The 24,608-nt window shown below is 39.4% G+C and overlaps 1 protein-coding gene across 2 annotated transcripts in view; it reads left to right on the forward strand.

The window, feature by feature from the left end:
- Nucleotides 1–22,187, forward strand: part of SUSD4 (sushi domain containing 4) — a 39,023-nt gene extending 16,836 nt beyond the window's left edge. Inside the window, exons 4-8 of one of the 2 annotated variants that reach the window (XM_051613831.1) lie at nucleotides 2,490–2,678; nucleotides 18,183–18,374; nucleotides 18,831–18,975; nucleotides 20,279–20,661; nucleotides 21,835–22,187. In XM_051613831.1, the coding sequence (XP_051469791.1) occupies nucleotides 2,490–2,678; nucleotides 18,183–18,374; nucleotides 18,831–18,975; nucleotides 20,279–20,661; nucleotides 21,835–21,863 (938 nt within the window). In that variant the 3' untranslated portion in view covers nucleotides 21,864–22,187. The remainder of the gene's footprint in view (nucleotides 1–2,489; nucleotides 2,679–18,182; nucleotides 18,375–18,830; nucleotides 18,976–20,278; nucleotides 20,662–21,834) is intronic. The other variant, XM_051613832.1, reaches the window with a different exon arrangement.
- Nucleotides 22,188–24,608: the final 2,421 nt, after the last annotated feature.

Raw genomic sequence — 24,608 nt, forward strand, 5'->3', positions numbered from 1 at the left:
AGCTTGACCAGCAGAACAGCATTGAGAGATTTTAAGGATCTGTGCTAAGGAGAAGACCGGGTTAATATTAACTTTCCTCAAACCCATCTGTCATCTCCTAAAGCTGACATTTCTCTCTAGATACTTAAACCATCACATTAGTTTGCAGAGTTGGGGGAGGCAGGCAGGGGACCTGGGAGACTTCAGCATCGACAGTGGCAGGGTGACAAAATTCAGTGCTCTGTGCATTTCTGCTGTAGAGTGATGGGCCTGATGGACTGAGTGCACCTCACATGTACTTAAGGTAGATTAAGAATCTTGCAGTTAGATGAGATGAATGCTTCTGGGATTAATTTATAGGTACTGTATTGCCAAAGATCCAGGTGGAAATTTTGTGAGAGCCAGTGTTAAATGGGTAAGCAAAAGTACTCCTTGGCTTGTTAATTCCTTCTGTGGCTGTATTTACACTATGAAATTGCTGCTACTCAATATTCAGCATTAACTGCTTTTAAAAATGAAAGCAGTGCTAATAAAGGTTATGAAACTGTTTGTGCATCTGTTAACTACCAAAAAGGTGGAAAACCGGCAATTCAGATTAAAGTATCTGCCATATTCTGCTTAATTCTATAAACCTATACATTCTATAAACTTGTTCCAAAATTGCCTGCAGAATTTTCTTTTTGCTATGTCAGGCACTAATAACAACAAAGGCACTTGTCTACTTGCACTCAGTAGTCTGTCAACTACATTTCTTTGGCCCTCTGATGACAACAGGCAGGGTAGTCTCATGACACTGACAGAGCAGTGGGAAAGGACTGTAGAGTGCATAAGAATCCAACCTCAATATTTTTGCCATGAGATTATAATGATATTTACTGATCTGGAGATGTGATTTTTTTTTGCAAATAAATGTAAAAATGAAGTTTTCAAGCAGCTTGAGGTATTTGGAGACCTAGGGATTTTCACAAACTCTGGGCTCATAAAATTTCAAGTAAATCTGTCCTGCTCCCAATGAGCATTAAGATTCTGAGCCAGCAGGACAAAACTTTTCCTGATACAGTTCAGAGGAGAGTAAGAGTAAGCTCCATCTTGCTCAGGCAGTCTGTGCTCTTTCTTTCTGACCCACTGAGGGCTACTTAGATCATCCTGCTCAGTGGGCTGCTCAGTTTGCAGGAACCAGTGTCTTATGTGTGGGGCATACTTGATCAGGGGTATGAGCAGTAGGTAGGTAGGATGCTTGAAGATTGATTTGAGCAGGGAGATAACCAGCTAGTAAAAAAGCTATCAAAACCATTGCTCTGGTAGTGCAATGTGCTGTAAAAGCTTTCAAGCTTTTTTTGTTGCTTTCTTTTGCTTTTGTCCCCCTCCCTCAAAAGACTGTTGCAAGGCGATAACCACTTGAAGTGCTGCCAAGACTTTTTTTTCAGATGCCAATATGTTACAAGTTCTTAGACTGATTTTAGTTTCCCCTTCAGTCTTGAAATTATCAGAGTCCTATGAATATCCTTCACAAATTCCTAGTGGTGGCAAAAGACCTATTTATGGATTGCCATAATGCAGCTTCTATTGGTCTTATGACTTTATGATATTGTTTTTCATTCCCTGATTACTAATCATCTTTCCTCCACATTACTGTAAATTAAAAAAACAACAGTATTAAGTATTACTCAGAGGGTCATTTCTAAGGCCATGAGGAATTACTTTTTCCTCTAGTACAACCTCTTAGCTAAATACCAGCTCAAAACAGACTCTGAATGTATATGAATGACATGTCATAAAGTCATGTCATCTCTTAAATTCACTGTTCTTTCTTGCACCAAATATGGTTGTTTAACCATCACAGCTCAGTACCATCCGTGGTACAAATCCCTCAGAAGGAATTCCAGAAGGAGAACATAGTCTCTGACTACATTTACAATTTCTGCTGATAACAGGTACCTTAACATTTTTATAACCTAATCTGAGACCTCCTTCAGTGTTTATCCTGGGACTGCTCATGGGAAGTCATGTCCCTTTAGACTTTCTTAAACCAGAATTTCAAAATCATTAATTCTGGCTGCAAATCATCTTCAGTTGTGTGCACTTTGTCACAGAAGCAGTTTTAATATTAAAGATGGTTTACATGCCTGTCAGTTTTAAGAGAAGGAATGAAACTCATGGTTTATATAAATGACAATCTTTATTTATTAAAGATTCTACTACAAAAACAAATTGCCATCTGCTAAACCAGTGAATGTTTGTGAAACAAAATCCTGGCATTTTCAGTAAACCTTTCCTGGATTCGCTGAGAGTGAATTCCACACTAGCAAAACGTGGGCTAAACAATAATAAGGTCTGAAACAGGATAATGAGGCATATATAGCTGAGAGAGATCATGCAGGCATGCCATTCATAGTAGAGAAGATGAAAAATATTGCACTCCTTAATTTAGGAATTTTAACCAAGATGTGTGAAGATGACTGAGATTAGCAGCTTATATTTAAAGATACCTCCCTCTTCTTAATTTGCAGGTTGCCTGAGACCATTGGCTCTTCCTCATAGTTACATTAACATATCTGGGTTCGAGTCCTCCTTCCCAGTAGGAGCAGTGGTGTATTACCAGTGCTTTCCTGGATATAAACTAGACGGGGCAGAGTTCCTTGAGTGCATGTATAACCTTATCTGGTCAAATAGCCCACCTAGGTGCCTTGATGTGGAAGGTAAATGTCTTACTGTTTGTTTGTCTTTAAATTTTGCAAATCAGCATGCTCTATATGATTTTAACTCAGGGCTGTCACCATGGTTACACTATATGCAATGTTTCCTTAGGCCATGCAGAGTGTATCTGGGTTTTGTTGTGTGCAGCCGATCATGGTTCACTGCACTGTTAGTTCTTGGCGTTCCCTAACTAATGCTTGCTCTCTCAGTGTCCCAAGTGCAAAAGGGGAAGCTCTTAACAATGATTGCTTTACCCTTAACATGTAAGTTCTTTGCAGCTTTTCTAATAAAAACACTGAGGAAATTATGGAATCTACATTCATGTGCAGATGGTCAGAGTTTCTACAGATACAGATAGATTTCCGTGATAAACTAAAAATAATCCTCCATAGAAACTCTTCATTTGGACTTTGCCAGCTGCAAACAGTGCTGCAGGATGCTGCACTCTTGAATATTTTTTGTCTCTCGTAGTAGTTAACCTTAAGGAAGGATTTTCATCTAAAATGACTGAGCTTATGTATTGATTAGAAACAAAAAGCCCATTCAGTCTGAAACAGAGGTAAATCATACCGAGCCAAAAGGAATAATGTGTGACTATAGGTGCAGTGCTGGAATGGAGGATATTGTAGTGCATTTGTATTTGCATCCTATACATTCAAAACAAAGATAGTAAATTGATTGCTCCCTACACTATCAAAACCTTGTGAACTACCTTCCTCCATCTTCATACTGCATCTGGAATGAAACATCTTGGGAAGTCATCAGAATCCAAATGCATCTTCTGCATTTCATTCCCCTAAAAGGACTACATTTTTGCTCCATTCCAAGCCTGTAATGAAGCTATATGTAGAATTTAGATAAAAGTAATTATAGTGATTCATATGTGATGCTTATGTCACTGAGCTAAATGCTAAGCATTCTGGAAGTGCAAAAATTTGCCAGCAGCATCAGCAAATTGATATACTGCACAAAAATAATAAAATTATCCTTTTTTTTTAGCTGAAAATTCAAGCTCCAAAATTAAAAAATGCCTTTTCAATGTTTTAGTGACATAACAGGATGAATATGTTTTTTTAGCACACAAGAAAAAAAATAATCCCAAATCAGCTCTATGTAAGCCATTTTTGGAAGGTTTGGTTGTGGTTTATATCATGGAAAAGAGTTTCAAAAATCAGAAAGGCTTAATCCAAGCATTGTAACTGTTTTGATAAAAATGAAAAGTCTCCAGTTAGGAAGATAAGAGCATTAAAATACAGAAAATTAAGTGTATGGAGCAGAAAAAGTTGTCTTACCCTCACTTAACCCAGGTGAGCATTCCAGCTCCTATCAAAATACCCAAGAAAACTCATGTGCTAATTGTTTCTTGCTTGTATTACAAAGTCATGGAAAGGCTCTTTTTTTCCTTGATAATTGAAAACATGAGATAAAAACTGCTGCTGTGACAATTCTACATTTTAAATAACACCTCAAAAGTTATGATTCCCAGTCAACTATGATGATCTGTGATGGGGAATCAGTGTGTGCAGATACTGGGCCAAGGCCATCTGGGAGGCTTCCTGAGTTTTGATTTAGAGCCTGCCTCCATTTTAATCACTTTGTTATTGCTCTCTTTAAATGCTAGAACTTTCCATGGTGATTTTATGTTGGCATCCCATCTGTGCATGTTTTGCGTGAAACACAGGAGACCCAAGTCTAGAGCATAACGTTTGCAAGAGCAGGTTCTCCTCAGCTTTGGAGCTGTCTCTGTTTCTGTTGGGGCAACAGAGAGAGCAGCATCACTAAAAGGTCACCCCTGACAACTCCCCTTGTGAACTCTGTTGCTGGGATGCTTCAGCTGGTATGCAGCAAAGGTCAAAATTAAATCCATATAGGGGAAAACAACTTGAGATGCCCTTGTTTAAAAATGCTTGTCCAAGTGATGTATGCAAGGAGTGCCAGTCTCTGGGATTCTATTGTAATCCACTACTCTTCATTAGTGGGCAAAACCCCCTCCCTGCATATCTTGTATTCTGCATCTTGCATACTGATGTCAAGCTCATTACTCAGCATTCCTCTTACATCTGAGGCATGTATCTTGCAATCTCGCCACGCAGTATTTTTCAGAGGAAATTTTGCAAATAACAAACTAATTCTGTGTATTTATTTCCATGATGAATTAAAAATGAATTCTAATGACATTTCCTGCTCAGTATTTCAATATGGTTATGATAAAAAGCAAGTGGTTGTTACAAAGCTATAGTAAACTATTTCAGAGCTTTTATTCTGCTATAAACAATGCTGCTTACAGCTTGCTCGTTTTGATATATGTTCTTTTTGAAGCCTTCACAGAAGGAATTTCTTTTATGTGTATGTAATCACACAAATGCTGTATATAAATCTCGTTAAATTTTTCCTCTCTGTTAGGCCAAGTAAATTCTGAATTAAAGGCTTGTAGCCCCACTTAAATAAATAGTCATACCAGAGAGCACTCAGCTCTCCTCCTACACGATGAATTCTAATGCTCAGTCCAGTCTTGTGCTCAGCCTTGTGAAGCACAGAGCTTCCCCCAGCTCTGTTGAGAAGACTCACGTTTGTTGACAGAGAAGAAGATTTTTCTGACAATTGAAATCACTGTTGCTTTATTCATGGCAATGCACGAAAACTGTGTTACCTGCTGCTGAAGTGCAGCTGACACTGCAATCCTCTGCAGCAGCTTCTCAGAAACAGCTGCTTGGACCTGATCAGGGAGGTTGTTATAGCTTGGGTAAATAAGGATGCCTCTAGTTCAGATTGCCAAGTATTTACTGGTAGGAGAACCTCTCCTTAAATTCTTGTACCTTTGCCAAATTTAAAACATTCAGATTGCTTTTTGAGTTTCTTGCCTCAAGCTGAATCATTTGGGAAGCTTCAGTTGAAATGGTTCAGCTATATCTGAGAATGATGGGGGAGGAAATGGTAGTGTTTTATGAGTACTAGGAAATTTTAGTCATTTAGAGGATAATATGAAACACTCTAGCACTGAATTTTCTTCTTTTATTCCTTGATTCACACCTGTAACTTCTTAATATATTTTTTCCTAGTGAAATTCCATGATTATGCAAAAGTTTTTTTTTTACTATGAAATCTAGTATGAAAATCTGAGGAAAATGTTAGTTAGTTAATTTTATTTTTAACTTGGCAATTTTTGCTTAATTAACCATCTGTTGAAATTAATTTTAGTTAGTGATTACCTTCTGTAAAATCAGATATGTAAAAGATGGTGAGCAGGGAGAAATCCTTAAACTGAAGATTACCACATGGGGTATAGACATTATTTGTAAAATTAGATGGCTTCCAGAAACACTGGGGGAGAGCAAACACTTGAAAACATACTGGTATGGAACTCTGTGAAACGAAATGTCTAGAACTACAAAATGTTGATTTGGAGAAATTAAAACAACAACAACAACAAACAAACCAAACCAAACCAAAACCAACAACCCCCCCCCCCGCCACTAGTGGTTTGGGAATGTAATCTGCATATGATTACACACCTTGGTATCTGGACTCTGTATTGTAATCTTTCAGGCCCTTTGGAAGATTTCCAAGATGATGTTCTTAAAAAGAACTGGGGGGGAAAGGCGGGGGTAGCAGGCAAAGAGGGGAAAGGCTGAGAGAATTTGACCTTAGTCCTAATGCTAGAATATAAAGCAGTTGGATGGATAGTGTAATTGGGAATTCCTGGCTTTGTATTTCAGCATAAAAGGGAAAACAGGTTGATAAATTTGTAAATGAACGTGATCCTGTTATCTGGGACATCTGGTTTCAGCATCATCCCAGCTGAATACAAAAGCTTATTCCTTCAGGAAATCAGATACATTGCAATATCAAAACTTCATTCTCCATGCAAGAATCAATAGATTCTCTAGCTACAGTTAAGCTTGAAAGAATGTTAAATAGGAAATATTTCAAATGTTTATAGGCAGATTCAAAATAAAAATGAAACAAACATTAGGAATAGGCTTCAAAAGGGAAGGTCAATGAGTAGAAGAGAAGAAAAACAGGAAAACTGGAGGCATTTCAGAACTCTGGTATATAAAAATCACTTCATTGTGGTAGGAGGTGAAAAGATGTAACACTAAGCTAACAACTGATTACAGAAGGGATCCTGAAATTTAGAGAAATTATGAAAGAAAGATAGGGGAAGGAAGGAATTAAGAAGATTTCACAACAAACAGAAGATGTGCAAGGGAACCCAAAAAACTACTACCTAGACTACCAGGAAATCTTGGAAGAATAAAAGGAGGTTAGTCATATGAAAATTAAAACCAGCAAAGTATGCTACACATAAAAAAATGTTCTGGGAAAACAGGCTTTAAAATTATTTTTTCATAAACCTGAGGACAAGCAGTCACAGAGATGGTCTGATAGTACTGACATAGAACCTAGAAAGTAAAGAGCATGAAAGATCACTGGAGGAGAGTGATACTACAGGTGAAGTACCAGAGCTGCTTAGTATTTCAAACCAGAGTAGCTTAAACTTTCTAGCCAACTACATGCAAGATACTATGAAGGACAGCTTCAAAGATCTTAATTCTTATATAGCAATGGCTAATGCCATAAGCATTGGCAATGAGCTAGACATTTGATAAACTATGCCCTTAATTTATTTTTTTTTATTCTTAATGGAACATACAGCAATACAAAGAAAATAGATACAAGTCAGCCTGTAATCATTTTATGTTCAGAAGTCAGAATAAAGTAAGCAATCCCAAGCCTAAGATGTTGTGTGTTAGTACAAATGGATTTCTCTCTGAGTTTCTTTGTTGACATTGAGAAGGCTTTAGATAAATTCCAACATGACAGACTGATGCATATCCTCAGGGAGGACAGTGTTGATGCAGCAGATCTCCAGCAGAGAAAAATCCTGTAGAGCGACTAGAGGGCAGCAGTACAAGCAAGCTGTGAAACACTGTGGTATTAAGAAATAAAGAGAAGTAGACTATTCTGCTCTATGTTTACCCTTCCTCATCTTGCAGGCAGGAGGGAGAATAAATTAAATGTTGCTCAACTGCCAAAAGAGGTCATCCAAGTTAACTGAGTTATCCAATGTTAACATAAGAAGTATTGATAGCCTTGTTTTTAATTGCATTTTAGTATATATTCAATGCCTATAGCAATACTTGCAACTCATAAACAACAACCAGAAGGAAATGCTCAAATAGCAGCAGGCAACAATAGTTGTAAGCACCTTTACCTGGGAAACACCTTTCCATTGGTGAAATCTTTAGCCTGATGGCCAAAGGATGAAGTAGGCTGACAGTCTTCTAGGGATGATTAAGTTGTAGAAAGCAACTGCTGTGAAGAAGTTTTAAAGGATAGTTTTCTTTTAAAAAGTCATTCAGTAATTCTACATGTTTCTGCACTGTAGACAATTTGTTCATCAGGTGATTGCAGAAATGATGTGTGTCCAGCCACCTTGTATGAGTGTGGAACTGTACACAGGTGACTTGAATCATCTGGATTTTTGTGCTGTTGGAGAATGCTGAAATTCATCTGTACATCTTTACCCACAGCTGAAGAGTTGTGGAAAAGAGCTGAATTCAGAAAGAGCACGGTGACATTAAACACCAGGCAGACAAGTCGTTCTTCTGTGGATGTGCTGCGTAATAATAATCCAGTCACTTAATTCCAGAAGGTGAATTGCAAAGAAAGAAAACCAGGCCATGTTTCAAGACACAATGCTACACAAAAATGGGCTTTTTTCAGATTTTGTTGTGAGGGATTGGGAGTTTACAGAACATTCTCCAAGTTGAAGACATTGTTTGAAGAAGACAAATACCATAATATTTCTAAGTGACTGCTCTGTTTTTGCATTGCAGGAATCTTCTTTGATCTTGGCTGTGATTGAAATAGATGTCTTCTCTGCTGTTTGTAGCTTTTCAGGAAAGCAACAGAACAACAATTTGTAACCTGTTTATGCCTCCTCTTTCTGCTTGATGCACAGGACTGTCACAGTAAATAATTGTTTTACACCTGCTCGATCACCTGTGTACCTTTCAGAAATTCCTCAGCATTTCCAGAATCAGCCAAATATCCCAGCTTTTTTATGGAGCCATAACTTTAGCCATGAAGTTCCACATTAGCTGCCAGATGGTTGTATTCTTTTATCCACAGTGCCTTAAATGTGCTGAGGATTACATGGGGTAGGGCAGATTATAATTCTTCCTAAAGGCTTTTTTTTTTTAATATTAATCTGTAACTGTATCTGGCAGGGCTCCTCGGAAAGGAAAGGCACACCACCTTGTCTACCTTGAAATCAAGTATCTCTGTGCTTTGTGGGCACTTTCATTAAATTTGGCTATGGAGTATAATCACAGAACATCTTCCACAAATGGCAGGTGGGAACTGTAGCTACAGACCCCACACATTAGGAAGTCTACACCCTGTGTTGGTTTGTTTACTTCCAGAGGTTAAAAAAAAAAAAAAATAGTTAAAGAGTGGCAGTTTTAGCAATCAGTATTGGCAGGTGCATGATAACTAAACCTAAGTAACAGAAACTGGTCCTCTTCCATGCCTCTACTCTTGTAAGCTGGTTTGTGGTATCATGGTGCTAAAATAACCTGTTGGTTTTGCTCAGCCTTTTTTTTTTTCTCCCCCCCCTTAGTAGCCCTCCTTTGGGAATGAGACTGTGCTTTTCCTTCTCTCAGGTGGCATAGTTTGATTTTCTCAGACTTGAACTAAGCCCTGGAATACAGTTTATCTGTGTCAGCAAGTTTGGTATTCCAGTTCCATCCTGATGACTGGTGTAGGTGACACCACATATCTTACTTATCTTACTTATAAACATCTTACTTATAAACAAAGAGGAAAAAACAGTTAAGGAAAGATAAAATTGAAGAATTAAAAAATAGTAACATAAACCTCACAGTTCAAAGTGTGTGCTGGCTTCTGCAGACAACCCTGGCAAGTGCTTTTATCTGTTTTGTTGTCTTAGCCAGCTTCCCAACAGCTCTCTCTCCCTTCTTCACCTCCATTCTACTTCTAAGCACTTGGACTTTTTCCAGGTCTGGGATTATCCCGTGACACTTGTCAAATACCCATGTCTTGACTTATTTTGAAGCTGTCTGATTCCTTCTGGTTAGGCATCAGTGCAGTCCCCAATATTTGCTTCTCCAAGTCCTAAAAAGGCCATTACTGGTCATAAAGTCAACCACTCATAAGAAGAAACAAAACTAGAAGCAAGTGGTGAAGAAAGTTATAAAGACCTGCTGTAAATGAGACCACAGTGCTCCAAGCACTTCTGTATGAATAATGAGTATAAATATTTCCTTAAATATAGTTTTGGGCCTCTTGCTAGAAGAATTCCTCAATCTCTATTGCGGCAAACTTGCTATCAGTTTTTTTTGTAGTTCAAATGAGAATTGTACACTGTAACTTAAAATTTACAGGAGAAAGATTACTTGGGGTGTGTTTCATCCTATATTTGTTGTGAAATGCATTTGAAACTAAAGACTTTGGCATTAATATTGATGTATCATTGGTTGTGCTGGGAACTGTGGGATTGTTGAGGATAGGAGCTTGCCTGACTAGAATAGGAAAACATGCTCTGTAGTTTGTAACTGCAGTAACAAGGAAGCTCTGTGCATGATAAGTGATTGCAAATCACCTTCTGTTTCCATTTAGGAATTATCTAATGTTAACCTATTATTAAAATAGGCTTGAAACCTGTTTTATATGTTTCATTTAGGCTCATTCAGCTGGTATCAGTGATGGCAATTTTCAGCAAGATCGTGTTTATCAAAGCTAGACTAGAGAAGCAGCTTTTCATTACAAACTTAATTATTCAATTCACTTCACAATCTGTAGTAGGTGTAAAGTGCTTTTCAATGTGTGCACACTGAAAGGCTTACCTTGCTATTATAGCTGGTACAAAATTGCCCATTGGTGATTGTCTAGGCTTAGAGCAAGCACCTTAGAGCCAGTAGACCTGGAGTATATTCCAAGCTGATTCAGTATTGGCTTGCTGAGTGGTCTAGAAGAAGTTGCTTAAGTCCTAGGTGTCTTTAAGAAGAAAACATACAGGTGACATTGTGATGGTTAAGTAATTAAAAAAGGTTAAGATTGAAAAGAATTTGGAAATTGTCAGTCAAGAATACAGTATTTTTAATAAATCTTGCTGTAGGCTTTTGATAAATTGGCTGGCAACTTGAGAGCTCAAAATAACCATCTTTTGTCTGTTACTCTAAGTTGTGTGCTGTCAGACTTAATAGGAGTTTCTTTATATATATTAGTGCTCACTTAGGTTTTTCCACTATTATTTCTATTCTGGTATTACTATTGCTGCTGTTGTTTTGCTGTGGGAATGCGTAATCAGAAAAATTCCTCAAAGCATGTCTTCACTTTCAAAACAGAAATTCCATGTCTAAAAAGTTTTTCTCATTTATTCTATTACAGCTATAATATGCACTAAGTCTCCGTTCATGATGCTGGCAGCATTTAATGTAGGAATATATCAGTATGATATTGTTAAGCTGATGTTTCCAATAAATTAAAAGTTACTCTAGTAAAGATTCCTGCTCTGCTTACATTTCAGAAGAGTGTAATTAGAAATAAATTCTCCTTAAGCATTGTTCTAGACTGAGAAGTTTTGACAGGGCTTATTTTAAAGCAATTAGGTTTGTTACTTACAAACCTCTTAATTTCTTCTTCAAGCTCTCAACTGGTTATGAGAGGTTGAATTCTGCAGTTTTTCTTCCATCCACTTACAGTACCAGACAATTTAGTGGGAATTTTCATTTTGCAATGTAAGAATTTAAATACTTTTGGTTTGTCCATTACTATAAAATTTTCTATAAAATAGAAAAAAACTTTTCCTTCTCTTCTTCCTGTTGGCCATCCACTGCCCCTAGAAATAGCAGTTGTTGTCCACCAGTTTTTATCTTGTGATGTTTTTGTCTAACAAATAAAATCAGTAAAATTCTGTAAACTGTATAGTGTCTTTAGAGTTTAAAAATCCACAACAGCTACCTTTTTTTGAACACCACTGATTTATTTTATTTTTGTTGGTCATTTTTACAAACTCTTAACAATTAATAAACATTTTTCTTTGGGCAAGATGCTAATATCAGTGTTCCACCAGTTGAATAGAGGATAAAGGCATTACATTCCCCTCCATATTGACTATGTTATAATGGGTTGCTATGTGTACGTGAGAGAAGGAGGAGGAGCTTGAAATTAGGGGTCTATACTGTGCAGTGCAAGTGTGATTCATGTGCTGACAATGTCTGTGGAAATGGCAAAGTCTGCCAGGTGAACTGGGCAGGAATATTTTAGGTATATGAGAGAAGATTCTTGGTTGAGTGTTTACTTTATTCTGAAGGTCCGAAGGGTGATGACGCTGAAATAGCCAAGGAACCAACCTTTATTAGCACAATGTTCATAAAGAAGCAGAAAAAGGAACAAACACAACCTTCATCTTCTATGTTCCTGTAACAAATTGAATTTTCAAATCCTCCATACAGAAGCAAGTGTTTGTACAAAGGCACTATGTAGAAAAGGATCAGTGTAGTGGATCCTGAAGCCAGCCAGTAAATCACCAGGCTACCCTGGATCGGAAGAGTCAGACTTACTGGGATATATACTGTTGTGGTCCTGTGCAGTATAATCATGGCTGGAGTTAAACATTGGTTGGAATGCAGTAGCCAGAAGACAGATGTCCAGATTTCAGGTGTTAATTAGTGTCTGAGTGCGTACAATAAGAAGTGAGGATCAGGAGAAGCTCTTGTACTCTACCAGTTCGTGCACACATCAGACCTCTCTGCTTACTGTCTAGCAGGATGCACCAGTGTTTTCCCTGCACGTTGGAACTGCCAATTTTATACCTGTGCCTTTCAAATAATGAGTTTCATCTTGATCTTTTCTCACTCTTTGCATAACAAGCACGATGTGTTTGGGAAAAGGGTTATTTTTCTAGGTGCAAATGTTGCTAACCTTGGCTGTCCCTCTGCCTAACAGAAAATGGCTGGCCTTACACTGGGTTTTGCTGCTATCCCAGCTAACCTAGCAACTAATATCATACAAGAAAGGCAGACTAGTAGCTAGAGCAAAAACATACTATTGTGCTGGTCTGGCAGGATTTTTTTGGTAGCGGGGGAAGGGCCCCAGGAGTGGCTCAGGTAAGAAGCTGAGAAGCTCCCCCTGCTCCAAAACCAGCCAAGGAGTCATTAGAGAGAAAACAGATGCACCTCAGTGATTAACATATGAAAGAACTGAGATAAGACCTGAGCAGAGCGAGCAGTTAGAGAGAAAGAAGAGCTGTACTGGAGAGGTGAAAGTCAGTGCTGGGATGAAGATCCTGCTGGTTGGTGAGGAAGAAGGGGAAAAAGGTGCCCAAGCAGAAGTTTCCCTGCAACCTATGGCAAGATGTCAGGCTGTCCCCCTGCACTGATGTGGTGGAACATTCCCTGAAGGCACCAGGAGGGATGAATTTGGCCAGTGAACTTGGATTTTACTGCCAGTGGGCTCTGATTATTGCAGCTGTGGAAGACCCCAATGCCAAGGGAGGTGGCTGTTCCCAAAGCAGCCTGTGACTCTGTGGGAAACCCAGGCTGGAGCGGCTCCGGACCTTGTGGGAAGGACTCATGAAGGAGAGGTTTGTGGAGGACTCTTTCCCATAGAAAGGACCCTGTGGGGAAGCAGGGAAGGAGTGTAAGGAATCCTACTTCCTGAGGAGGCAGGAACCACCAGCCTGTGAACTGACTCTAAACCCCATCCCCTGTCCCCCTGTGCCACTGCGGGGAAGGAGGGAGAGAAACTGGGAACAAAGTGATTTGGGCCCGGGAAGAAGGGAGGGGTGGGGTAACATATGCAAGCCCTGCTCTGTGTGCTGTGTCCTGTTTGCATCTGATTAGTGTGGAATTAAATCATTATTTTTTCCCCAAGTTGTCTCTTATGCCCATGACCTTAATCCGTGAAGAACCCTCCTTGTCCTCTGTCTTGACCCATGAGCTTCTAGTTGGCCTTTGTGCTCCTCATCCCAGAGTGTGTGTGGGGGGGAGTTGAGTGAGCAGCCATGAGGCTGGTTCTTTGTTGTCATATTAGGCCCAAACCATGACAACTATGCAAAAAATCAAAGACAGAAAATGGTGTTCTTACTTATTCCTATCCATTCATAAAAGTGCCCTGTATTTCAAGACATTTTTGCCTTAATTTTTTGAATCCTGTACAAAAGCTGTGCAAAACCTGAATAATTTGCCTCCTGCCTACTTTGACCAAAGACTAAACTGACAAGCCATTGAACTGATTGACTAAAAAGAAGGTTTTGAGCACTGTATTTGTCACTCCACTGTTATATCTCTAACAGTGGCTTTTAAAAAGTGATGTGACATATTTATTCTGTGCCATTGATGTTAATTGAGAATATGCTAATGCCAAAAAGTATTCCCTCCCTCCTACAGTTCCAGTGTCAACAGTGCAGAACTACTGCGGTGTCCTCTGGGCAGACTTTTAATAGCTTCCTGACCTAATGGTTAGGAAAAATTACTGTGTGAACCCCATTTATTTGTCTAGTGTCTGAGCAGTGAGTGCCCACAGCCTGTGTCACCCTTTTAGTGACCCTGGTCCATGGGATGTGGTTATCATGCTCTGGAGACTGCAATGGAGGAAGCAGACCTGCCTTTACCTTTTGCTGTGCTGTCTTTCAGGGACCTCATAAAACCAAGCTTGGGGTCTTGGCATCTGAGGACATCTCATGGAAGGGGCTTACCTGCAGGCACACGTGCAGACAGGACATATTATGTTGTCTTTTTTATAAAAACCTCTCATTTTTAAGATTTTACTGAGCACACTCATCTTTCATAAAAATAAGTCAGAGGAGAAAGCCCATAGCTTATCTCAGAGAACCCTCAGCTCCAGCAGCTCCCAAGAACAGGCAGGGAAATCTGTAAAAGCAAATCAGGAATTCCTCCCTTCAACTTCCTTGAGTAACAGACATCTTGAGCATCCCAGAAGGGATTTGTTTGCCATATAAACACTCCTTTCTTTCTGATGAACAATTCAGCTTTTCAGCTGAGAATGCTGAACTGTAAAATTCCTGTAAGTGTCTGCACATTCTGAGGCCATTTGTTCTATAGGAACTGATCCAGAGATCCAGGATCACATACTGCAGAACCACCAGCAGACTGAACTATGTCCAGCCCTCTGACAAGCTCCGAAGTGAAGGACATACACATGCAATCTTTTAATATTGGTCATCAGAATATACGACTGGATTATCCACACTGGATGTTGTAATTAGTTCATTAAAGTCTCAAAAGCCTTGTAAAGTTAAGATGCTGAAAACTACTGGTGATGAAGATTTGGTGTCATTTATAAGAATGGCGTTTTTTAATCTGTCAGACTTCCTGAAGTAGAATTCACTTGTCTTTGGGATTATTTATTGATTATACTGCTGTTGGCTTTGATGGTGAAGGGTACTTGTCAGACACAATTTTATTTTAATCAGTTTGGAGTTATTTTCATTCTGTGAGTTTGATTCATTTGCCTGAAGTTCATGGCCTGTAATTTCAAGAAATAATTAGGATTGATCACTGGAAATGCTAGAATTTTAACTTCCCTGGAAAACTTTAGTGGTCTTAGTTTTGCCACCTGAGTTTTCACCCATCTGGCAACTTTCATTAATCTGAGTAACCTGTATCGTACACTGGTATCCAGCATAATGCCAAGTAAATGCCAGCAATAAGAGATTTGATCCTATCAAGTCTTCTGACTCTGTCAAAGTCTTCTGTCTTTAGGAGCCAAGAGTGTTCAGCGGCCTTCCAGACTTCCATAATCTTGCTTTTCTATGATCAAAACTAAGGCCACTTCATGGCTGTCCTGCCACTGACTTACAAGGATCTTGGACCAGGATGATAATAGTAATGGATCAAATTGAGAAAGAGACTGGCTGTACAACTAACCACCCAGAGCTCAAAATTAGTTCCTTTTCTGTTGTTTATGATATATCTCATTCAATTTGGTTCGACTTGGAAAAAGAGGCTCCAAACCTGAGTGTTACTTACTGTACATGGGAATCACTTTTCCAATGCAAATATTGAGGATTCTGAAACTGGATGAACAAAAAATGCACAGAAGGTGCTCATGGATTCCTCAAGCAAGTGAAAACCCCTGACTCAGTCTAACTGACATAAGAAGGAAGAACTGTTTCACTTGAGCTAAATGACCTCATTTTCAAACAAGGTCCATTGCATCTGCTATTCTTAAGTGTTTAATGCAGGAGCTGTTGGCAGGTATAACCACTTAAAACTTAGCTATTCCATGACAAATTAGAGAAATGTTTGGAAAAGTTTCCAGGCAGCATCAATACAAGAGTATTTCCCTTGAAATATGGAGCGTGTTAAAGGAAGAGGTGACACCCATTCTTAGCACTGGGGACATACCCTACATGAAGAATGAGGCTCTTTTCAAGTTTCTATAAAATCTGTTTTCCATTTGTAAACAGACTGACAACTCTGTATCTGGGTTGTACCCACAGTGTGTTGTTTTTAAGCTGCCTGGAAATGTGTCATTCTGGAGAAGACCCACACTGCTGGGACACCAGTATTGAGGCTCTTCTGTATTCAGCAGGCTGCTTTGGCCCCTGGTTACATTAAGAGCTTAGGAATGAGGCAGCAGAGACATTGCTGAAGAGGAGAAAAGTGTTTCTCAGATCAGCTGTTCTCTGTGGCAAGGTGTGCTCTCCTTTGCTCATTGCTAGAAAGGTGTTGTGCATCTACACATCTCTTGCAGCCTGTCATGGCTTGGCAAAGCTCAGTTGCAAAGGTGTTTCAATTGCTGTCTTCCTTTGTTCTCACGCTCTGTGTGGATAATAAAAATAAGCCAGGTTTCCTTATGGGCAGACCAGAATTGTTGTTTTTCACTGGTAATTTTCTTGTTAATAGAAGAATGATCCCTCATATGGACAAAAGGTCCTCTCCTACTATATCAGACCTTCACCTTAGTCTGAAGAAAATGGTTTCAATTGTGAGTTGACTTACCAGTAAAGCATTCCTCTTTTTTGTGGGCCCAGAGGCTTTGGAAAGTACGCAGAGTACTGAGGATGTGAATTTTTCTGTGAATTACTTGCTCTGATTTCAAGTTATTGCTAAGCCTTGCCACTGAAAATGCAAACAAAACCATGTCTCCAGGGGACAGGGAATAGACATAGCTGCACATTGTAATCAGCCTCTCTTGAAGATTCATTTAATATCTTGTGTTGTTTGCTTTTTTTTTTTTTATTAAATGCATTATTCATGTAACAAGATTCACAGAGAGAAGCAGCGGAATTGTAATTTCTGGGAAGAGTCTTCTTCTGAGAGATGGCATTTTCATTATTTAAATCAATGCAGTAGGTCTTGCCTGCATGGGAGGGAGGCATGAAATCAAGAGCCTGTAGATGGGGCACTGAGCCAGTGAGTTAATGCCTCTGAAGGGAAATAAAATAATCCATCCAGTAACTTAAGCCCTTTTTGGGTCAGTATGTAGCCATTTGAGATATCATTACACTTTGTAGTTTTTGGTTGGTTGTTTTTTTTTCCTCTGTGTTAGAAGTACTTAGGAAAACAGTAATCAACTAACACTCAGTGGAAGTTTCCTCTCATAAAAATACTGCTTGCGAGCTGCTTTACCCACTGCTGTTTTCTAGAGAGTGCTCCCTCAGCTCTCTATTGAGTTCATCTGCCCAGCACATGAGAGGACATTTCATTTCAGGGCCTACAGTATAAGTTCCACATGTTTATATTGCAATTCTCTCTTATTTACTTAATCTTAAGTAAACCACTGCACTTAATTAACACAAGCTTGGCCTGTGTTATTTTTAAGACCTCACTCACCAGTGATCCCACTGAGATCAGCAGGTGTCCTCAGAGAAAACAAAACACAAATAACATCAGTAGAATTTAAGATCAACTTGATAATATTACAGTGGTACAGACTGTGATTGCTGAAGTAACATTGTGTGCCCTGCATCTCTTGCAGCACGGTTGATGGGAAGGTTATTTTTTTAATGTGAGTATTTAGGTATTTAGTTAGTGCATATAACCATTTAATTATGTTAATGAACCAAACAGTAGGATGTTACACCTGAATTTGAGAGGCTTCACAAGGAGAGGGATTCTCCTTATTTTGACTGCCCCTCTCTATCCCCATCCAGCCATCTTATAAGCACAGGTGTCCTCTTTTGCCTTCTTCTTGCCCTTCTCTTCTTCCAGAGGATGGGCACTTTCCCAGATCACATCTCTCAAGCAGGTGAGAGCAGAGCTTGCTGGTGTCGGTGAGAACCAAAACCAACCTGCCCCACCACGTTGCCCTGTGGGAGCTGTGAGAATTCATCTGCTGGTGCAGATGGGTACCTATCTCCCAGCAGCAGCAGTCTGGTACCACTGAGGTAAAACCCAGAACTGCAGGGAGCCTGAAGTGTGCTCTGTGTATTTTGACACACTGAAGCTACCCAGCAGTGGGGTGCTGGCCTTAATGTCTTTCTCCTTTTCTCTTTTGTTTGTTTGCCCAAGTTTGTCCACTACCTCCAATGGTGAGTCATGGAGACTTCATCTGCCACCCACGGCCTTGCGAGCGTTACAATCACGGGACAGTGGTGGAGTTTTACTGTGATCCTGGTTACACCCTCACCAATGACTACAAGTACATCACCTGCCAGTACGGAGAGTGGTTCCCCTCCTACCAAGTATACTGTGTCAAAACAGGTAAGGGAGCAGCAATGGCATTACTTCTTCCCTCTTTTTTAGAGCAGATGTGTTGGTTTGTGACCAACTAACTTGTGAACTTCATCTGTATCTTGGGTAAGTGATGAACATTGATTTTAAGATGCTATTAAATACATAATATTTTTATTTCCACAATCCTGAATTATCCTAAACCATTTCAATTGTTAGCTCTTCAAATGTATTTTTTAACATCTTCTGGATATTCTTATGTGCATATAAGCTAAGGTCTTGATTGCATGTATAAAAAGAAGTCAAAATGGCAGCTTAATGTTAAGGTTGCTTTTGGTATATGACAATGGGTTCGTATGTGCTTCTACAACATATATGTAAAAGATGTCTTGTCCTAACTGGCACTTATGAGTATTGTTGAAGTATTAATACAAAATAATAATGGTAATAATAAAGCACAACTCTTGTATTGCTTTTTTGTTACAGAACAAACCTGGCCAAATACACAGGAAACCCTCCTGACTACATGGAAAATAGTGGCATTTACTGCTACCAGTGTTTTATTAGTGCTGCTTCTGGTTATTTTAGCCAGGATGTTCCAGACCAAATTTAAGACACATTTCCTTCCAAGGTTTGTACCCTTTGAGATTGAGGACCTTGATTCAGTTTTTTTACATTCACCACTCCTCACTGAGGAACAAGCCTTGCAGATATCTTCTTCTGCTCTGAGCAAAAGTCTCTGAGCCACTGGTGTGGAAGAGCATGCCCAGAAACCAGAAGTAGACCTTTCTGCAACTAAGATAAAAGGCAAAATTTGCCACATTCACTTTCGGAGTAATTACAGCTCTACTACTGAGAATTGCCGCTTCAGCATGTAAAAATAGCTGACAGTATTTTAAAATACTATTTTCAGGTGCTGGGGGAATTAATTTTTTAACTACTGTAGACTAAGTAATGTTAAGTTTTAAGAAAGATTTTCTTTTTCTCTATGGACAAATTTATATTAAAAGTTTGCTTTCCCATCATGAGTATTATTTTCATCACAATTCATACACATCTCCTACATCTTCCTTTATTTCCATAAAATATCGTGCAGCTATGAGCATTTGTCATTGATTCTCACAGCACTCCTCATGAGACAGGTAGGTGAGTATTATTATTAACTTACATCTGGAAAAACAAAGGCAGACATGCAAAGTTTTAGGCACAGCTAGTACTGTATCTGGACTTGGACTTGTTTCTAATCTACTCAGTTTGCTATGGACCTTCACTATGTGACTCCTCTTCTGTGCTTGCTTTTTCCTGTCTTTATTGTATGCCCTATGCCAATAAATACATGCAGCAGAAAGGACTTGGTGATCTTAACATTAAAGATTTTCTGGTTTACAGACCTTCTCAATTAATAGAAATGTTGCACTGAAAAAAGAAACCAGCTTAGTACTGGTTAAGGAAGCCTTCATCCTTTGAAAGTAAGACCTGAAGGAGGCCACAAATCTGGCCACCAAAGCTCTGTCATATAAGTGCCTGTTTGCATGGGCTGTAAACACTTGTGTGCTCTAGCACACATCTTTCCAGGGGTTCAGACACTTTTGACTAGTGACTACATCTGTGATCGTATATCCATGATACCTACTGTGCATGGCACAGCACATGGTGCTCCCTATCTCATCCAATCACCTGTTTTCCTTCCCTTCTCAAAACCATGCTTCACATTGCCAATTTCATTTTTTGGATTGCAACAGATTCCAGCTGACTGTCAACCCAAGCAGAGTTTTGCAAACCCATGAAGCAAACATTTCTGTGAACGTTAATGACCCTGTACCTTCGTTTTGCATTATTAGAAAAGTGCTGTATTTACTTAAATTCAGCAGTTGCTCCAAGGTGCTTCTGACATGCTCCTGCTCTCTGTGATGACTTGTCTTTGTTTGACGTAGAGGCAACCAGGCGGGCTCCATGGGTGACCCTGACTTTGTGGTGGTGGACGGCATTCCTGTCATGCTGCCTTCCTATGATGAAGCTGTAAGCAGCGGCTTGAATGCTCTGACACCTGGATACTCAGCTACCACAGACCAGGGGCATATCTTGCAGACAGAAGATCAAAATCCTCCTGCTTACCCTGGCCCCACGATTACAGATGTGCTGCCTAGCGAATTTGAGACCTGTGACAGTAGGTTGGGCTCCTCTGAACTGCTCCAAAGTTTGTACCCATCCCTCGTGTGCCAAGCGACAGTGCTTCCCAGTTCTGACAGAGCTGATGGATCCCACAGCACTGCCGGGGAAGCCGCATCCAGGAGTCTGCGGATCGATATTGCAGATGGTGAGTCTTGCACAGGCGTGATAGGTGAGTCCATAAACAGGGGTGTTTGTCTCCACGGTTAGAGCAGGAATAAACCCAGCTGACCTGCTCCTACTTTCTCCAGGGTTTTGTCCCACATCTTAATTTGGACATTTTTTCAACCATACTACTTCATGGTCATAAAGCCTTCTGTCTGTGCTATGTCATTGCTAGCTGTGGTGCAAGGGATTTGAATCCCAGGCCAGAAGGTTTCTCTCCAGACCAGCAGTCTCACCAACAGTGATGTAAACAGCAAAGCCAACCATCATCTTGCCTGTGCTGATCTGTTCCTCAACTCCAACACTAACAACTCCCTCACATGCCATGGCTTTCACAGCAAATAAAAATATATTTTCCTCCTTAAAATGGAAAACAAATCACATTTTCATACTCAGACAAAACTAGGAGCCTTTATTAACAAACTCATCATGTCTGTGCAAACAGCAAACTGTTCAGTCTGAGGCATGTATGCGTTAAGCCATGGACAAGGGAGTCACAACATAAGGGGAACATACCCACAGTGCCATGAATGACCTGCATTTGTATCGACCATGACCGTGCATTGCTTTCTAGTGGAGCTGTGTTGTGCTGCCTAATGTGTTAAGGAAACTAGACAGCTTTCCTTGGAGACATTTAAAAGGCGTGGCTCTGATTCTGCTCTTCACAGTCACTGAGAACCACTAAGCAGAGCAATCTCTATGTGACTTACTGGTAGTGAGCTGAAGCCCAGCGTCCTACATTCAGTGTGGGTGAAGCTCTGGGTGGAGGAAGTCTTCCTGCTTCATAGGGTTGGGGCTAACTTGTAATGACATCATGAGGGAAAGAGAACAGCTGGAAGGAGGGAGAAATTATGATAATGCCAGTAAAAGTCCCTGCCTTCTGAATGCCAATTCAGTGATTAATGTAGTGATCAATGTTTGCATTTAGGTTTTTGTGGGCATAACTTGCTTTAGAAAACCTGGGTAGTTTTAGTAGGTTTTTTTCCATAAAGGTGTTAGAGTGTAAGTAGGTCTAGAATTGGCAACACTGTCTGTCTTGTTCATATTTTTGCAACATCCAGTTCTATTTTTGCAGAATTGCTAGGTACTAATACTCTACAAAAGTATATAGGGAAGTTACAGGCAGCAATCAATGCTATTTCTTTTCTTCCCCTAGAGATTCCTTTGATGGAAGAAGACCCTTAGCCTGCACAGAGACATGTCTTCATCATATTGCACTGTTGGGTGACATGAATCATGAGGATTTAGAGATAGAAAAGACTATCTGTGGATTTGGGGAGGGTATTTTCCTACTTATAAATCTTCCACACGATGATGTCACCGTATTGGTATCCACAGCAGGGATAACAGCATCAGCATTTGGAATAGCAGCAGTTTTATGAATGAATCCTGGGGATTTGATGAGAGCAGATGTAGAAAAAGAACTGTGGCTTTTTAGAAATAAAATGTATATCTGCATTGCAGAAATCATATGGTTCTGTAAGAAATACTATTGAATTTTGATACTAACTGCCTCACAAAAGCATGTCAAAGGATGTAAATTTGCTTATAAAGACAGCTTTAAATGATCTATGGACTTCTAGTTTGTGAAGAATCCTTACAAGCTTAAAAATATATTATTACTGAAACACCAAAAAAGAGGAAAGATCCTCTTTGGCTTTCCTATAATAATCAGGAAGCTTTTGATTTAGTGGTTGATGATTTTGTTTCAGACCGTGTCTGCAGAAAATATAACAGAAACGATGGGATTCATATATACTTTGATGTATGATAGCATATATATACAAATATATATATTTAAAAATTCTTAAAGAGAAAGAAAAGGAAAGATTCTAGGTCACGTGATGATCTGGAGATTTTTTTAAAGGTAAGGCAGAATTTATATCATATACAATATTCAACGTAAAGTATTGATATTTGTATTTACGCAAGACTTCTGTGAATACATTGCATTTGATAAATCCTGCTATAAGATGACAGATCTAAAAAATGTTAAAATTATGAAATATGTGCTTAAGAAATGTTGAACAGCCATGCTTCAGCTTTTCTTAAGCTCTTGCAGATTTCCATACTAGAATAATCTACAGTCATAGCCCAGAGCACTGCCTTGTCCGGGTACATTGTGGTAGTATTCTGAGCCATTATTGTAGAATACTTTTTTTTTTAAATAAAGTTCCATTTCAGATCTTTTGACTTATCTGACTGTGTGTAGTTGGCCTTTTTTTTTTTCCCCTTTCTTCACTTCTTTCAACAGCTCCTGAAGGCTCAGATGGCAGCAGAACACCTGGGGCAGAGTGCTTTTGGTTAAGCAGAGCACATGAAATGGGTGCAGCCGTGGCATGGCTTCCATAGATGCTACACAGCTTCTGTAGAGGCTTTCCTCTCCTCTGCATTGCTACACCAGAGTATTGTGCTGAAGCCTGTATGAACAGTTCACCTTTGTGGAGTTACAGGCTCTTCATTATTTGTCAGGAAAATTCCTGGCTGTTTCACCTACTTATTCCAAGCCAAACAGATTTTCTCGTCTTATTTCTGGTACTGTGCAAATGAAACATATGTTAAACTGGCAGAGTTTGAAGGAAGAGCTTGCCATATGTTAATGGCAGAGATTGCCATCATGTGGGCTAGGCCAAACCAAAGGAAAAAATGAGACTGAGTTCTGATTTGATGTACAAAGTAAACCAATAATCTCTCTGTTGCCTTACACAGAGGATTGCTACAAGTTGCTCTGTTATTTTTCATGATGGGTTAATTATTTATTCATATTCTGCTGGCATGTAGTGGCCCCACTCATGAATCAGGCTAGTAGAAAGATATGCTGTAACCATTCAAGAAAATGTTTATTAGCATCCTGTCAGCAACTGCGTATGACTGCAAGAAGCAAGTGGAGACAAAAAAACTATGCAGTTGAGAGGCAATTAGAATAATCTCAATTATTCTGTGGTATCATTGATGAAAATGTAGTGATTTGTATTGAGAGATAAGACATATTGCCCGTTATCCTCCATTCTTGCTTATTTAAGATTTGCATTTTTTTCTGCTGAAATTGTCTCAATTGCAATCATATCTTCAGGTATATTCCAGAGCTGTATCTATCAGGTATTAGTACTTTCTTTGCTACCCTTTCCTTTTTAGGTCCCATGCCTTCCAGTGGTGTTTGCACAACCAACAGAAGTTCAGGATTGTTGCCCCAGCAAACAAGAAGAAAGCTGAATTGAAAGCTTGAATTGAAGCATGTCTCAAGCCTACAGTCAGTTAAGTGATTTCTATTTCATTATGTTCCTAAAAGTATTGAATTTACTTTAGATGCCCTATAAAATATTATTAAATCTGTCTTTGCTGGTCTTTTAACAGCTTGTGAAATTTGAATCCTTGTTACATTTCTGGACTTCCATTTATTAATTTCTGTTATGAAAGCTTCTGATTAATATTTGGAGCTCTACAGTTTTACAGATTTACACTGCTGTATGTATTGTATTGCAGTCATTTTATTAAAGGAGCCAGTCAGGGTAGCTTAAGAAATTTAAATGTATGGCTTATTAGACCATTTTATTTTTAAAAAGTGCAGAACTGCAAATGTAATAGAAAATATTGATGTAATAATATTGCTTGATAGTCCTTTGATAGCACCATACTGAATATAACTTGTAAAGGTAAAAGAGTTTTTTACCATTTTTTGCTTATGATGCATAAGACTTCCTGAAAGGGTATTTTAGGGGGATTACTTGTGTGGTTCAGTTTGGGGGTTTTGCATGCTTGAATATATGGCAGGAAAGAGAGGACTGTTTCTGCTGCTTGTTTTTTTTCCACATAGGGCTTGAATTCTCATGAGAGGTCTGCCTGCCTCCAGATCAGCACCTGTACCATGACCCAGAAGCTGATGCCCTGGGCTGAGGGCTGTCCCCAGGTGCCCCCCAGCCTGCCCAGCTC

The sequence above is a fragment of the Apus apus genome, chromosome 3 (assembly GCF_020740795.1).
Source record: "Apus apus isolate bApuApu2 chromosome 3, bApuApu2.pri.cur, whole genome shotgun sequence".
Taxonomy (NCBI): domain Eukaryota; kingdom Metazoa; phylum Chordata; class Aves; order Apodiformes; family Apodidae; genus Apus; species Apus apus.